General features: G+C 40.0%; 1 protein-coding gene across 1 annotated transcript; it reads right to left on the bottom strand.

Moving 5' to 3' along the window:
- Positions 1-925: 925 nt before the first annotated feature.
- LOC143983823 (keratin, type II cytoskeletal cochleal-like) lies at positions 926-14,353 on the bottom strand. Its single transcript, XM_077483920.1, has 9 exons — positions 13,876-14,353; positions 12,835-13,043; positions 8,690-8,750; positions 8,506-8,601; positions 4,420-4,584; positions 3,304-3,429; positions 2,696-2,916; positions 1,788-1,816; positions 926-1,312 (listed from the first exon to the last, which is right to left on the bottom strand). The coding sequence occupies exons 1-9, from the start codon at positions 14,299-14,301 to the stop codon at positions 1,143-1,145; spliced, it is 1,503 nt and encodes a 500-aa protein (XP_077340046.1). The 5' UTR covers positions 14,302-14,353; the 3' UTR covers positions 926-1,142.
- Positions 14,354-14,736: the final 383 nt, after the last annotated feature.

The following is a 14,736-nucleotide window of genomic DNA, read 5'->3' as shown; positions in this document are numbered from 1 at the left end:
TAATATGTGTGTCAGGCCACCTGAGACCAGGTGGCAGATGCACTCCTTAGGAGTCGGAAGTGCACCGCTAGGTAGTGGACCTTAGGACTGACTGCTGCAGATTGTACCCAGGGAGATTCAGGACACAGGTCTACTGGATCACTAACACAGATCTCAGTAGAAGCTAGAGCATAGATTCCCCAGGGCGAGGAGTCTAAGAGCCAGCACGTGTTCACCAGAGCCTCCAGTGGTGAGGATGGACTTCGCTGCAGTCTGGCTCAAGGTCACGGCTCCTAGGGTCTCACAGCTCACACTCACAGTAGGCTACAGGAGAAGGAAGCAGCAGGCTGGAACAACAAGGATAGTAAGGAGATAAGGCAGAGGTCAGGGCAACTAGCAGACAGGAACAACAGAGTACACGCCAAAGGTTCAGGGTCACAGGCAGACAGGGATGGTTGGGGACATGCAAAAAGGTCAAGGTCACAAGCAGACAGGAATCATTGAGAACACACCAAGGTCCATAACAGAAACAAACATAGAGCACACGACAAGCAGGAAACAGGAAGCTAAACACACCATGGATACACAATGGTTGATCAGCACCGCTGGCTTGCAGTGCACAAGTTAATATAGGGTTCCCTGATAGGGCCTGGGGTGGAGCCATGCTTAGAGGAGAGGTTATAAAAATCACCAGGTGGAAGTGGCTGGCCCCTTAGTCTGAACACACGAGGAAAGGTAAGAAAATGGAGGAAGATTACTGCATAACCATGACAATGTGTTTTCTGTATAAATCAGGGTAATATAAAGAGGAAATGAGCTGAGCTTGTCTCTTCATCCATTTTTATACTCCCAGTGGTCAAAATTAGAATTGTAAATCATCAACTACTGTAAATGTTCTGTGGGAAATGTAATTTCAGCTAATGTCAGCATTTATAATTACAGCAGATGTCAGAACATTACTGTTTATTGAAGCATTTTACAGCATACAACGTCACAAATATATACAGCAAACATTATCGTTAGACTACATTAATTAGCAAGCCAGCACCCCTAATTCATATATAGACATAATATGAAAAGGAGATTTCTACATTTCTATGTAGGCTTGTATGCCATGCATCGATTGAGCTGCTTCATCATATCTCTGTATATAGGTCTTCACTTTAGCAGTGATGTCCATGGGTGGAGTGATGCTTGCTTATGGGGACATGGCTTCTGGAGCTGAACCCTCCCTTATGATGGTGGTGTTGGTGGTGGTGGTGATGGTGGCCACTAGCTTCATAGGACTTTCCTGAAGAATGGTGTTTTCCTCCAGTGCTGGAGTGCAGGACAGCTGAAACAAATGGATAGGTTATGTCAATATGGTAAGCTTTGCCATTTCAGGCAATATGTAAATACATGTTCAGGCAATATATTTCAGAAGATAATGAATCCAGCAAGTCTACTCAAATTTTCTTCAAGGGCAAGTATACTTTAATTAAAGATTCATTAACCCACTCTTCCTAGTCCTCTTGTCTCTATATTTTAGAATATAAAGATAGGTGTTTCAGATGGTCTGTGTTTGGCTGAAATTAGGAACTGCACATCATGATGTGTGCACAGTGTTATTAATCCCAAAAACATTAACACATAATAGTTTAGATTATAATATTTGTGGTAAGAATAATTAATAGAAATAATAAATTATTCATTAGTAAATAAACTATATTCCAAATATTTCCGCACAAAATGTGAGAGGCATACAATTCACATTAATATGAATTTGCACATAGGTTTTTATTATATATGGAACAAATTGTTCTACTTACAAATGTTTACATGTCCCTCTGCACCTATCCTGAAAAAGAGAATCATGAACAGAATTTTAGCATGAATTTCATATTGTAAGATTTTTTTCTTACACCTATAAACATTAACTAGTACATAACAAATGGACAGACTATCAAGCAGAAACCCAGATAACAAGCGATTGTTCTGCAAGTTTAAAAATGATTTGCTAAGCTTTTGCTAGACTTGCCAGGTTTCACAAGTTTGTTGCACAATTGCAGCAAGTCCACATTGCAGGACTCCAGATCAATTTTCTTTGCAAACATTCTGCAAGTCTTCTGCAAGTTCTGGTTCAGTTATGTTGTGCAATAGTCATCCCACCACAGGGGGTCACTGTGGCTGAATTTTCATGCTGTAGACTTGCAGAGCTCTTGCTGTAGACTCACCAATGCAGCTTTCCTCTTGCTATAGACTTGTCATGCAAATTTGCTACAAAATGGAAATGACTAGAACTTGTGCTTCAAGTGGTCTGCAAGTGTACAACTTGCCAGTGAAATTGCAGCAAGTTAACAGACTTCCATATCAAAACTGCATCTAAAATGTACTTCTTACATATAAAGAAAATGCAGACTCCTCAGTTCTGACCCTTACATATAGTACCTGTCCATTTGATTAATTCTGCCCAATAGTGACAGATTAGCAAAAATATTTATGTAGGAATCTACACCAGTCTAATAATACTCTTGATGTCCATACTGAAATTTACACTCTGGCTCTGCCACACATCACAGTCATCCTGGTGACCTGGCTTTTCTCTGATGTAGCTAGGCCATGTCCCTACCCCAAGCCTGGCAATGGATATTAAAAGAGCAGCAGAAGACTGATGAGGTGATCTCTTTGTTGTATCTTCCAGTTAGCACGTTCCTTGCCTGACATGTGAAATATATACCTGTGTTCTTCTCCTTCCAGCATTTTCTTATAAGTGGCAATCTCAATATCCAGAGCCAGTTTAACATTCATCAGTTCCTGGTATTCTCTTAGTTGGCGAGCCATGTCCTGTTTGGCATTCTGTAGGGCAGCCTCCAATTCAGACAATTTTTGCTTGGCATCCCTGACAGCAGCTTCACCACTTTCCTCAGCTTCCCTGATGGCAGCTTCAAGTGCAGCACGCTAGAAATTAGTAAATATTAAATCTTTTTTAATCTGGTAAATTGAGTATCACCTGCTTTGTTTTATTTAATTCAATAAGCTTGACAAAATATACATGAGCAAAAAGGATCTCAATGAAAAAAAGTGCTGAAAATGTTCTATTTATATCAACAAGAAAACAATAAATTGCATATTACAAACAAATTATACTTTTTATATATTCAATATAAAAATGTAAAAATGGGAAGCAAAATACATTTCTGTTCAGTTTAAATCTGGAAAAAGGTAACATTAAACATTCATCTAAACAAGTGCAATGAAACTGTTAAAAACCTTAAATCAGAGGTGCTAACAATATTGTAAAGTTGGCCATAAAATAAAAAAAAAAAAAAAACTCTGGATTTATACCTGGGATTTGGCACATTCAATTTCACCTTTAAGCTTCTGAATTGTTCGATTGAGATCCGCAATCTCATTTTTGCTGTTCTGCAGATCGTTTCCATTTCTTCCAGCTGCCATCCGCAGGTCTTCAAACTGTAGATAATAAAAAAAAGAAGAAAATTCAGAATATTTGTGGAAACCAAATGTTTTAATTCCATTAGTTATTCCATGCACCATTTTATTTGAAGGCTCATGTCTCATAGGAAACTGAATATTTTTAATACATTAAGATACAAAACTAATATTTTATATTGAATTATCTTAAGTAGAAGATATTTCCAGAAAATAAAAAACATAGATGTTTAAATGATATCTAGCTCCAGTACTTTGATGTGGTGGCTGCATTCATTTTCCTTTTTCATGCTAAAAACATTTTCAGCAAGTGAAATAAACGTGTGCCAATCTTGCCAGAAATGCAGTGTCTTGGTTACTTCTTGTGAGTTGAACTGAGTGCACAAACAATGTTTTTTCCTTCTGTAAACTACTAATCCCATCCACTAACATGTAATAGAAATATAGAGGAAGACATATTTGAAGTCATAGTAAAAACCATGGCTCCCTCCATAGATACAGTAGAGTGAGGTGAAATAATTGTGTTTTTTGCAATATTAACAAGTGAAAAAAAAGGAAAAAGGCCAAAATGAAAACAAATGCAGGCACCACATTTAAGGATCTGTAAAATAAAGTACAATCATTTTTTGGGGAGGGAAGAGATGCTCTTAAATGCATATTAACTTTGGGTGGAACTATACATAGCATATTATGTAGTTTTTAAGGAAAAGGGTTGGCTGAAATCAAAATATAAAATTATGATCTATTATACAGATGGCCTCAAGCTAGCCAGATGGCAGCACACTAATGGTGTTTTTACATTGGGTAACTGTACTGACAGCACAAGTCTTATTAAATTAATATATTGTTTTAAAATAAACCATGGTAGAATATCAGCTGTGGTGAACATATACCATTTCCTCTCAAGCACTTATTTTAACTATTTAGCTATTCATAGCTGATTACATTTATTCTGAATTACAATGCATGATGATATCTCTTGCCTTGTAGCTCCAGTTATAACACACTCACCCTGGATTGGTACATGGCTTCAGCCTCTGCTCTGCTTCTGTTAGCAACCACTTCATATTGAGCTCTGACATCGGCGATGATACCATTGATGTCTAGGTCTCGGCTGTTGTCCATGGACACAAGAACTGAAGTGTCTGAAATCTGAGCCTGGAGTTGATTGATTTCCTGAAAATTTAGAAAATATGTACAGCAACTACAGTATAGCAGTATAAATTAACTAAGGAATATGGGAAAAAGGGGAATAGGCATTTCAAGGCCCCCCTTTTCCTCATGAGATAACAGCGGCAGGGGTTTCAAGTCTCCCCTCGGATCAGGGGATTTATGGCCTTTGGGGGGAGCCTTGTAATTGCCTGTAAGGGGGAGCCTTAAAAGGGAATAGAAGGTTCCAGAACCCTTAGAGCCCTCTATATAAAGGGAGTGCGTACAGGGTCAGTTGCCAGTCACCGGTGGATGGTATAACTGTAGGAGCTCAGGAAAAAGAGCTTTCCTCTGAGCCCGCAGCTTTATACCTCCTAAGGCGACAAGAAGACTTTGCTTCAGCAGTTTCTTGAGCGGGCCGAGGCTGAAGGCAGAGAAGATTGGATCCGAAAGTGCCTTTCCTTACCTCTGGATGAAGAAACTCCAGAAGTCGTCGATGGGGGCCCCTTCATGGATGAAACCATGGCTGAAGAGGCTGAAGTGGATGCCGGAAGTGCAGCGGGGTTTCCTCGAGAAGAGGACATGGAGGTGCCAGAGTTTCTGGTTCCGGGTCAGCATGTCAGAGCGGCTGGAAGAGGAGCCATGGAGGTTGCAAGGCAGAATAGAAGAAGAAGGGACCAGAAGAGGCCATACAGTCCACCGGCTTCCTCCATGTGAAGAGGAGGGAGTAAAAATGTGGCTGCCTCTGCCCGCAAGAAGAGAGCTGGTGACCTCAGGCAAAAAGGGGAAGAGCCTCATCCACTTAGTACCTGAGGGTTGTGGGAAATATTTTATGCACTGTGCATTGTCCCCATTGGGTTTTCACCTGTCCACCAGCACAAAAGAAAAGATTTGATGCAGTGACTTTGTGGATATCTTATCATTACTCCTTGCAGAAAAAGAATACTATTCTCCTCTAGAAAAAGATAAAAGTGATGATGACAGGAAAAGACCAGTTGCTAGGACATTTAATAATTGGGTTCAAGCATTCTCTATTTATGCTAGCATTACATGTGTGAAATTTCCAGAACGGAGCCCTGGTCTTTTCCAGCATGTTGATGTTATCATTGAGGCTTACAGAAATTTTGGGGGTTTATTGTGGTTTTTCTACGATTAATCTTTTAGACAAAAAAATGGCTGTACATCCCTCTATTCAGTGGGGTAATAAAGATATATATTTCCAAATGAGATGTAAAATTTGCTCATCAGAAAAGAGGACTTTGACTACTGAGTAACAGGTCTGTTTTTGTTTAGCCCAGGTAAGACTCTTCTGACGTTGTTTGTTGTTCAGGAGTAGCTTGACAAGAGGAATACGACATTTGAAGCCCATGTCCAGTATCTGTTTGTGTGTGGTGGCTCTTGATGCACTGACTCCAGCCTAAGTCCACTCTTTGTGAAAGTCCCCAACACTTTTGAATGGCCTTTTCCTGACAATCCTCTCTAGGCTGCAGTCATCCTTGCTGCTTGTGCACCTTTTTCTACCACACTTTTCCCTTCCACATAACTTTCTATTAATGTGCTTTGATACAACTTCTTTTGCAATTACCTTTTGAGGCTTTCCATTGTCATGTCACATTTGGCTACCCATCACATTTTGCTACCCGCTGGAGTGTGTATGAGCAATGCCGCCATATGCGTTCCAACACAGGGCCACTCGCAGTTTCGCTTCGCTCGCCACGCTTTGGGCATGGCCTCGCTTTGCTCAGCATAAATATAATAAAACTCTATGTCCACTTGGATGGTGGGTCTTGAACCTGGACTCAGGGGTGGAATGCATATGGCGGTGTCGCGCATGCGCAGTCCAGCAGGTAGCCAAAAGTGATGGGTCGCCATATGTGATGAAACACCCTCCTTATGGAGGGTGTCAATGATGGTTTTCTGCACAACTGTGAGGTCAGCAGTCTTTCCCAAGATTGTGATTCCTACTGAACCAGACTCAGAGACCATTTAAAGGCTCAGGAACCCTTTGCAGGTGTTATGGCTTAATTAGCTGATTAGAGTGTGATACTTTGATCCTAGAATATTGCACCTTTTCACAATATTCGAATTTTCTCAGATTGTGGATTTGGGGTTTTCATGAGCTGTAAGCCATAATCATCACAATTATGACAAATCACGGCTTGAACTATCTTGCTTTCCATGTAATGAGTCTATCTCATATATTAGTTTCAACTTTTAAGTTGCATTAGTGAAATAAATGAACTTTTGCATGATATTCTAATTTTTCGAGTATCACCTGGAAAAGACTTTTATGTAGTATGGATAATAAAGGTGTTTTATATGCCATTAATTGCTTTTCTTCTAAGTCTAAACCTGTTATAGTTTTGTTGCGTTATTTAGTGTATAAGTGCCTGTCCTTAAACCTATGGGTTAAAGCAAAATATGTTCCTGGCAAGGAAAATGGGGTAGCTGATGCTCTCTCTAGATTTCAAATGAATTGTTTTTTCCAGCTATTTCCGGAAGCAGAACTTCATGCCCCCAGCAGCTTTGGAAAATAATTAAGTCATGGACAACATTATCAATTCATTGGCGCCTTCTACGTGGTCTGGTTACAAGAATGCATGGTGGCTATGGCTGTCTTTTCTTAATTCTCGGAACCAGAGTTTACTAGATTTTTCTGAAAGTCTAATGTTATCTTTTTTGGATAATTTAATGCCTAGGAAATATTCCTGGTCTCATACGAACAAAATCTTATCTGGTGTATATTTTTTTCTTAGAATTCACTCGTTACCATCTTGTTTTAGTTTCTTCTCTGTGCTTCAAGCACTAAAGGGTTATAAGAAATCAAATTATTCCTTTGATAAGAGAAAGCCCATTACTCCAGAGATTTTGATTTTGTAAAATATCTGAGTTGGTCTATTTCTCTTCCTATGAGGCATGCCTATTCAGAGCTGCATTTTCTATTTGTTTCTTTGCTGCTCTGAGGGTATCGGAGTTGGTCACTAGAAATCTTAGAACTAAAACAGGCCTTAGGCTTCATGACATCATAGCTAACCCTAAAAATATTCAGTTATGTATTAGTCAATCCAAAACTGATCAGCTAGGTAAAGGCTCTTGGATGAGGCTGGCAGCATTCTCCAATAAGCTTATCTGCTGAGTTTTCTTATTGAATTCCTATCTAACTGTTAAACTGGATGATGGAGAATTTTTATTTCTGCATTATAATGGTTTTCCTCTGACTGTTTTTCAGTTTTAGGCTGTTCTCTGCAAGTCTTTGTGCTGCCTCAATTTAAGTGATACGAACATATCATCTCATTCGCTTCGTATTGGAGCTGTCGCAGAGGCAGCTAGCATAGGTCTGGATTCTAGTAGTATTAAGCAATTGGGTAGGTAGAAATCGGATGCTTTTAAGTTGTATGTCAGACCTAACATTATTTGTTTATCTTTTGGGCACACAGAAGAGCTTCGTCCTGGATTTATTCAGAATCTCTGGATTTAGATCCTAGCCTTTTTTCAGTATGCTGGCATGGTAAAAGAGGAATTGTTTGGGGGGAACTTCTGACTGAGTTGGGTGCTATGGCTTATGGTCATCCTTTCCCAGACATTTTGATCATTCATTTGGGGGGGAATGACATAGGTAAGCAGAAAATTTTGAATTGAATTGGCTTGCAGCCCTTCTGTCTATGTTCGGGACAGTTTAATAAATACTGATGTGGTTTTTTAATACAGCTTGAGCTGTAATAGCTGAGCTGAGTAAATGGTTATTATATATTTAAGTTGTTTTAATCCCTATGGTGAATTTTATGTGAGTTGTTATACAATTATATTAAAACCAATAATAAAGGCTGTGGCAAATTTTGTTCCAAATAATCTTGAGTGGTCTAATTATTAAAATATGTCTGGTGATTACTTTATATATTTGCCGCTTGTTATCCCATGTGCTTATGACCCAAAAAGAGCATTATTTACCGCATCATACAGGGTCCTAAGGAAGCTGATCTCATCGCTCAGGGAGTTGGCCTTGGCCTGAAGTTCAGCTTTGTTCATGAAAGTAGCATCAACATCCTAAAGTTAGAAATACAGAGTTATTCATGTTATTAGTGTTGTTTTAACAGACAATACAGAAAGCTGTGACTAATTTTAAAATGTTTACCCTCTTCAGAGAAACAAATTCATTCTCGGCACCTGTTCTTCTGTTGACTTCATCTTCATACCTGTAAAAAGACATATTTTTATTTTCTCATATGTCCTTTACATGCTAAACAATCTGTAAATTATGAACTGTTACTAAACCACTTGAGTCCCCAAATTAAAATGGTGTGAGTAGAGTGACTATTTGTCCCAATGTTGTTTTGAAATGTCTCTGGGAATCAGTAGCTCCTGTGTGTCCCAGCAAGGGTTTTGGCTGAAACTGAAGGCTGTCAATGACAGTCAGCATTCTGTCCTGAGCCCTGGAACTGAATGATCATCTCATGGGCCTCCAATAATTCTACAGTCAATTCCTTAAGAGAACACTGCAGAAAAAAATACAAACACTAAAGGATTGATTTACGAAAAAGGCAAAAGGACTGTGCATTTTGCAAAGTGCAGTTGCACTCTGCAAGTGCATTTGCTCTAGAGCTTAGTAAAAGAGCAGAAGCTCTACTGACCTCCATCATCCAATCATGTGCAAGCAAATTTTTTTTTCCTTGCACATGATTTGGCACTCTTTGCAAAGTGTAGCCTTACCTCATTTACTAAGCTCTGGGTCAACTGCACTTTGCAAAGTGCACAGTCTATTTGCATTTAGTAAATCATCCCCTATGCTTCTGTTTAGTATTTACATTAGAAGTGTAATGTCGTCACATGTCGCGTTAATGCACATACTCTTAGTATGTAGGCCCAGCCAGAGCTGTTGCAGACAGCAGTAGATCACTATTACAAATGATCTTCTGCTACACAGCAGCAAAGCTGCATAAGGGTTTGCATCTGGTCTCTGTTTAATAGATCCAGACCCCCCTCATGAAAAAAAAAAGTGTATATAAAAACTGAAAAAAATTATAATTTTCCCTTCCATAATCCTTACAACAATGATGGTTGGATGATTGGGATGATGTTTGCATCAATTGCTAATGTAAGTGTATACAATGTCATTTAAATTTTTAATATGGTGGCAAATATGAAAAAGGTCACCATTGTAATCATTTGTGTCCACGCCAGCAAGATTTATTTCTTACTGTAATATTGCGCAAATTATTTCTACAAACCAATTTTCCACCTGCATGCATTGTAGCATCATAAATAAATAAAGCTTTCCTAAATTGTACATGTTCACTTTGAGTTTTACCATATTGCTACATTTCTGAAAGTTGCACTGTGATACGATTTTATTAATCAGCAGACTTGAATTAATATATTTTGTGATATCTGGGATTTTCAAATTCTGTAAATGTTGCCTTGGGAAAAAATGATAGGATATTTTGTGGTAGTATGGTACCCCACCAGCAGAAGGATGCAGGGTTCTCAACCAGGTAGGTTGAGGGGCTCCAGGGGAGTTGTTTATTTGGGAGGAAACTGGCTTTTCAATTTCCTCATTGTTTACAAAAATCCAGTTGGGGACCTGGAGCCCGGAGATTCCATAGTGTTATGGGTGGGACGGAATCTCCAATCCTGGGACCGGGTTTTGGGAACAGCCAGAAGTCTGGCTGAGTGATTGAACAGGTGGGTCCTGGGCTTATAACAGAGCCAAAACCAGCGTTCTGGGCTCCACCCTCCTGAGGAGTCCAGGCAAGCAAGGGAGAAGCATGCATGTCTGCATGGTATAGTCAGAGGGCCAAAAGCTGTGGGCTGAGCAGCAAGGAAGATGAAAAAAGGTACAGCAGCTGTACGAGATCTCTGTTATATGGCCAATAGAGCTGAAGTGTAAAGCCTAAATGGCAATACTGCTGAAGAGAGACAGGTGGCTTGGAATTTTTCTGTTTATTATTACATTGTTGCTGTGGAAAGCTGAAACCCCTGTGTGGGCAACCCTCCTGTTATTGGACTTGTTTTCTTTTTTTCATTTAATAAACGTGGGCCAACAAGCCCTTAAATGGCATGACTGGCATGGACTCTGCTCACTGGTGTGCTCTACATAGAAGCTAAAGAACCCCCAAATATCACAAGTGGTGCTCGGATGCGGGCATAACTGAAGATTCTTGCATATACCAGTAAGCTATCGCCAGAAACTGCCTGTGCTCTGCAGTGTGTGCAGCAGGTGGTGTACCTGGAAGGGAGAGGCCCCTTAAAGAGACAGTGCTCCTGTTGTTGCTCTGTGCAGTGGAGTGTCTGCAAATATGGAGAGTCCACCAGTGATTGAATCGACAGTGGATTGGTGCAAGTGGCACCTGGCAGGAATGGACCAAGCTAAAGTGGAAGGTAAGCCAACCTTCGTTACAAAGAGAAAGCTCCCGGATGTCCATACCTGGGAGAGAGGTGTTGTTGCCCCTGGCAACGCTGTTGTAGTTAAGCCAGCAGCTGTTGCAAAAAGTGTGAAACTGACACAGCTTGTGACAGGGTCCAGCAGAGGGAAGCCTGGGTTATGTGCCAGAAGAGAGGCTGATCAAAGGCTGGGACTGAGAATGGTTGCCCATAGCAACAAAGAGGAGGCCAGTCGTGCTGTCTGTGGACCATGGGGTATGCCTGCCAAGGGTCATGGCAAGTGGCTTCCGAAGGAGCCAATACAGCATGTTCAAGAGATCCAGCAAAGTTTTGCTGGGAGAGTGTGGTCTCCCATGGCAACGAGAGTGAAAGTGGTGCCAAAAAGGAGGAGCTGCAGGGGGCTGGGCTTATAACAGAGCCAAGACCAGGGTTCTGGGCTCCACCCTCCCGAGGAGTCCAGGCAAGCAAGGGGGAAGCATGCATGTCTGCATGGTATAGCCAGAGGGCCCAAAGCTGTGGGCTGATCAGCAAGGAAGATGAAAAAAGGTACAGTAGTTGTACAAGATCTCTGTTATATGGCCAAGAGGGCTGAAGTGTCAAGCCTAAACGCCAGGTGGCTTGGTATTTTTCTGTTTATTATTACATTGTTGCTGTGGAAAGCTGAAACTCCTGTGTGGGCAACCTTCCTGTTATTGGACTTGTTTTCTTTTTTCATTTAATAAAAGTGGGCCAACAAGCCCTTAACGTGGTTGTAAACCCTTACAACCAACTTTGACCTACAGGTAAGCCTAGATTAAGGCTTACCTGTAGGTCCAAGAAATATCTCCTAAACCTATATGGTTTAGGAGATATTTACCCGAAGACAGCGGCGCGCAGGCGCATTGGGCAGGCCGCAGATCGCGGTGATATGCCGCGAGTGTCGGCTCCCTTGTGCATGTGCGGGAGTGACGTCATCGCGGCTCCGGTGAATCAGAGCGCCGGAGCCGCGAGACCCGGAAGTCGCTCTGGGATCCATGGCAGTGGCGAAGAGGAAGACGGAGGGCCGCTTCGGGGGCTTTGTTCTCAGGTAAGTTATTCATAATGAGCTATGCATACTAGCTCATTATGCCTTTGCCTTACAGGGTGTGCTTTTTTTATTTTTTTATTGCCTTTACTTCCTCTTTAAATGGCATGACTGGCGTGGACTCTGCTCACTGGTGTGCTCTACACAGAAGCTAAAGAACCCCCAAATTTCACACTTTATATTATTTTGTAGCTGAAGACAATCTTTGCTTTTATTTAGATCTGCAGTTGCCATGGTGCTCCACAGCTATAACACCCACCATTTGAGTGAAAGTTCTGTTGAGAGCTGGCATAAATATACAGTCATACCCCACTTTTAAGTACTGGGGTTTATTTACTAAAGCTGGAAAGTTCAAAAATCAGGCTCACTTCTGCATCGAAACAATGAGCTTCTAACCCCAGCTTGTTCAATTAAGCTTTGGTAATAAAATCTGGAAGGTTTCTATGCAAAAGTAAGCCTGATTTTGCACTTTCTAGCTTTAGTAAATAAACCCCATTGTGTACTTAAAAGTGGGGTATGCCTGTACTGGCAACTGTGACAGTTACCACCAGAGGCATTCCTTAAATGTAGCATACACTGTATGTGTTTGATTTAAGGATTTTTGATTAAGGATTCAATAACATAAAGAACATTTCTAACAAGCTTTATTTTTAGAAGCAGTTAAATTTTGAGCTTAGTTCTGCTTTAAGAACTAGATAATAGGATTTAAGGACTAATACTAGAATTTCCATATTGGCAGTCTGAGCCTGGCCCCAAAACATGGAGAGGGTAAAGCTTTACCATTATATGCAGGGTACTCCATACATTTATGCATTAATGTGTAATAGTATTGGTACCTTCTCCTTAGTTCTTCTACAGTGCCCTCCATGCTGTTCCTCTCTGCATCCAGGGGAGCTCTCTCACATTCTAGATTCTCCAGCTGTCTCCTGAGGTTGCCAATAAAAGCCTCAAACAGAGGTTCAATCTGACATCTTGCTGTCTTCTGCTCTTGTAGAAAAGACCATTTGGTCTCCAGCATCTTGTTCTGCTGTTCCAAAAATCTTACCTGTGTTGAGATTATAAAATAATTGCTTATGGGCATAGAAATGGGGCAACATTCAATAATATACATAATTTCACATGGACCTAAGCCAGTTTGGATTGGCAAAAGCATTTTATTAGAATATTTTCCATGTTCTTTGACTGGGACAGTATAATTTAGTACAGAGTACACACATCTATTTTTACATTAATTAAACAGTTCACTGGAATGAACTGCATATCACTCATGTGGAAATGGGTTAATTTAGGAGGCTGAAGAACTTATGTTTTCATACTTTAATTTAAAGTCAATGAGTGTGGTTAACTAAAGGAGTTAAAAATCTTCACTAAAAAATGTGAGTGGATATTTACTTCAATTCAATAATGTGAAAAGCGAATTCCTGTTAATTATGAATATACAATCATGTGCAAGTGCTTTTCACATGTTTGAAAATTTAGGTGAATATTTACACAACTTTTGAATTACAATTCTCTAAAACTTTAGTAAATCAGCCCTTTTGAATTCATATTCACTATATTAAATGCAGTATATTTTCATAGACATCCTGTGAATGACATTTTAAGTAAAGTATATACTGGGAAATAAAGTTAAGTAATTTGCAGAAACCTGTAGATCATTATGGGGACAGTCATACATGGTAACATCAAACTGCACTGGTTGTTCATGTTAAATAAATCGTACATTTAGGAGCACAATTTTAGGAGTTTAATCAAACACAACATAACACATACACCTTGATGTGCCTTTTTTCGAACCTTATAAATATTGTCAACCACTTAAATCATATATACATACACCTTTTCCTTTCATTATAAATGAACTTGACAATTCTCACCTTGTCAATAAAAGAGGCAAATTGATTATTCAGACCCTTAATTTGGTTCTTTTCTTCTGTTCTAACTCTTTGGATGTTTGGGTTAATTTCCAGATTGAGAGGAGCCAGAAGACCCTGGTTTACAGTAACTGCTGTGATCCCTCCAGAACCAGACATTCCTTTAAATCCATGACCATGTCCAACAATACCAAATCCAGATCCATGTCCATGTCCACTTTTTCCTACATGGAAACTTCCCACTGAAATCTTATGTCCCTTTGACCCAACAGAATGGTCACTCTTGCTGCTGAAACAATGCTGGCTCTGGTGAACATTTTTAGAAGAGTGTGATAAGAAGCTGTGTGAGCTGGAATGTTTGGGTAAACAAACAGAACCAGAACTGAAGTGCTTGTGTCCAGATGAGGCCAGGATAGAGCGGTGAGACATGTTGTATCTCCTCTTAGAGTTGATACACAGAGAATCCAAGGTGCTGTCTACTCTCCAGAGCAATGTTCAATGCTCTGACACTTGCTAGGCTCCATTTATACTAAACTGGGTGTAGTTAGTAATATTGACATTGTTTTGTCTTCCTATAAATTTAGCTTGATGATAATAGTTCATCCGTTTGTCACAGAACATAAAACAGTAACCCATCTATATTTTCAAAGCTGTGACACTTTTACTAGGGGCTAATAATATAATAAAACAATGTTCTATTAGTATACGCAATATGAGCTGATGTTATTACAAGAAATAATTACCATGTCTTGTATATGTCCCTGTAATGCTGTACAGGATGGTTCTACTTGGAATGGGCCAATATTTAGAAAAACAATCAAAATATTGAATTTCAAGGATTTCGTCTGTATTCATGTTAAGGCT

Source organism: Lithobates pipiens, unplaced genomic scaffold (assembly GCF_037356315.1).
Source record: "Lithobates pipiens isolate NorthernLeopardFrog02 unplaced genomic scaffold, aLitPip1_a1.2 Scaffold_16, whole genome shotgun sequence".
Classification (NCBI taxonomy): domain Eukaryota; kingdom Metazoa; phylum Chordata; class Amphibia; order Anura; family Ranidae; genus Lithobates; species Lithobates pipiens.
The sequence above is the reverse complement of the archived record's forward strand: the minus strand, read 5'-3'. Positions and strand labels throughout refer to the sequence as shown.

Coding starts and splice junctions, on each gene's coding strand:
- LOC143983823 (XM_077483920.1), bottom strand. CDS start 14,301: ATGTCTCACCGCTCTATCCTGGCCTCATCTGGACACAAGCACTTCAGT. Junction 8,751..12,834: donor GTAGAAGAACTAAGGAGAAG/GTACCAATACTA, acceptor GTCTTTTTACAG/GTATGAAGATGAAGTCAACA. Junction 3,430..4,419: donor AAGCCATGTACCAATCCAGG/GTGAGTGTGTTA, acceptor TATTATCTACAG/TTTGAAGACCTGCGGATGGC.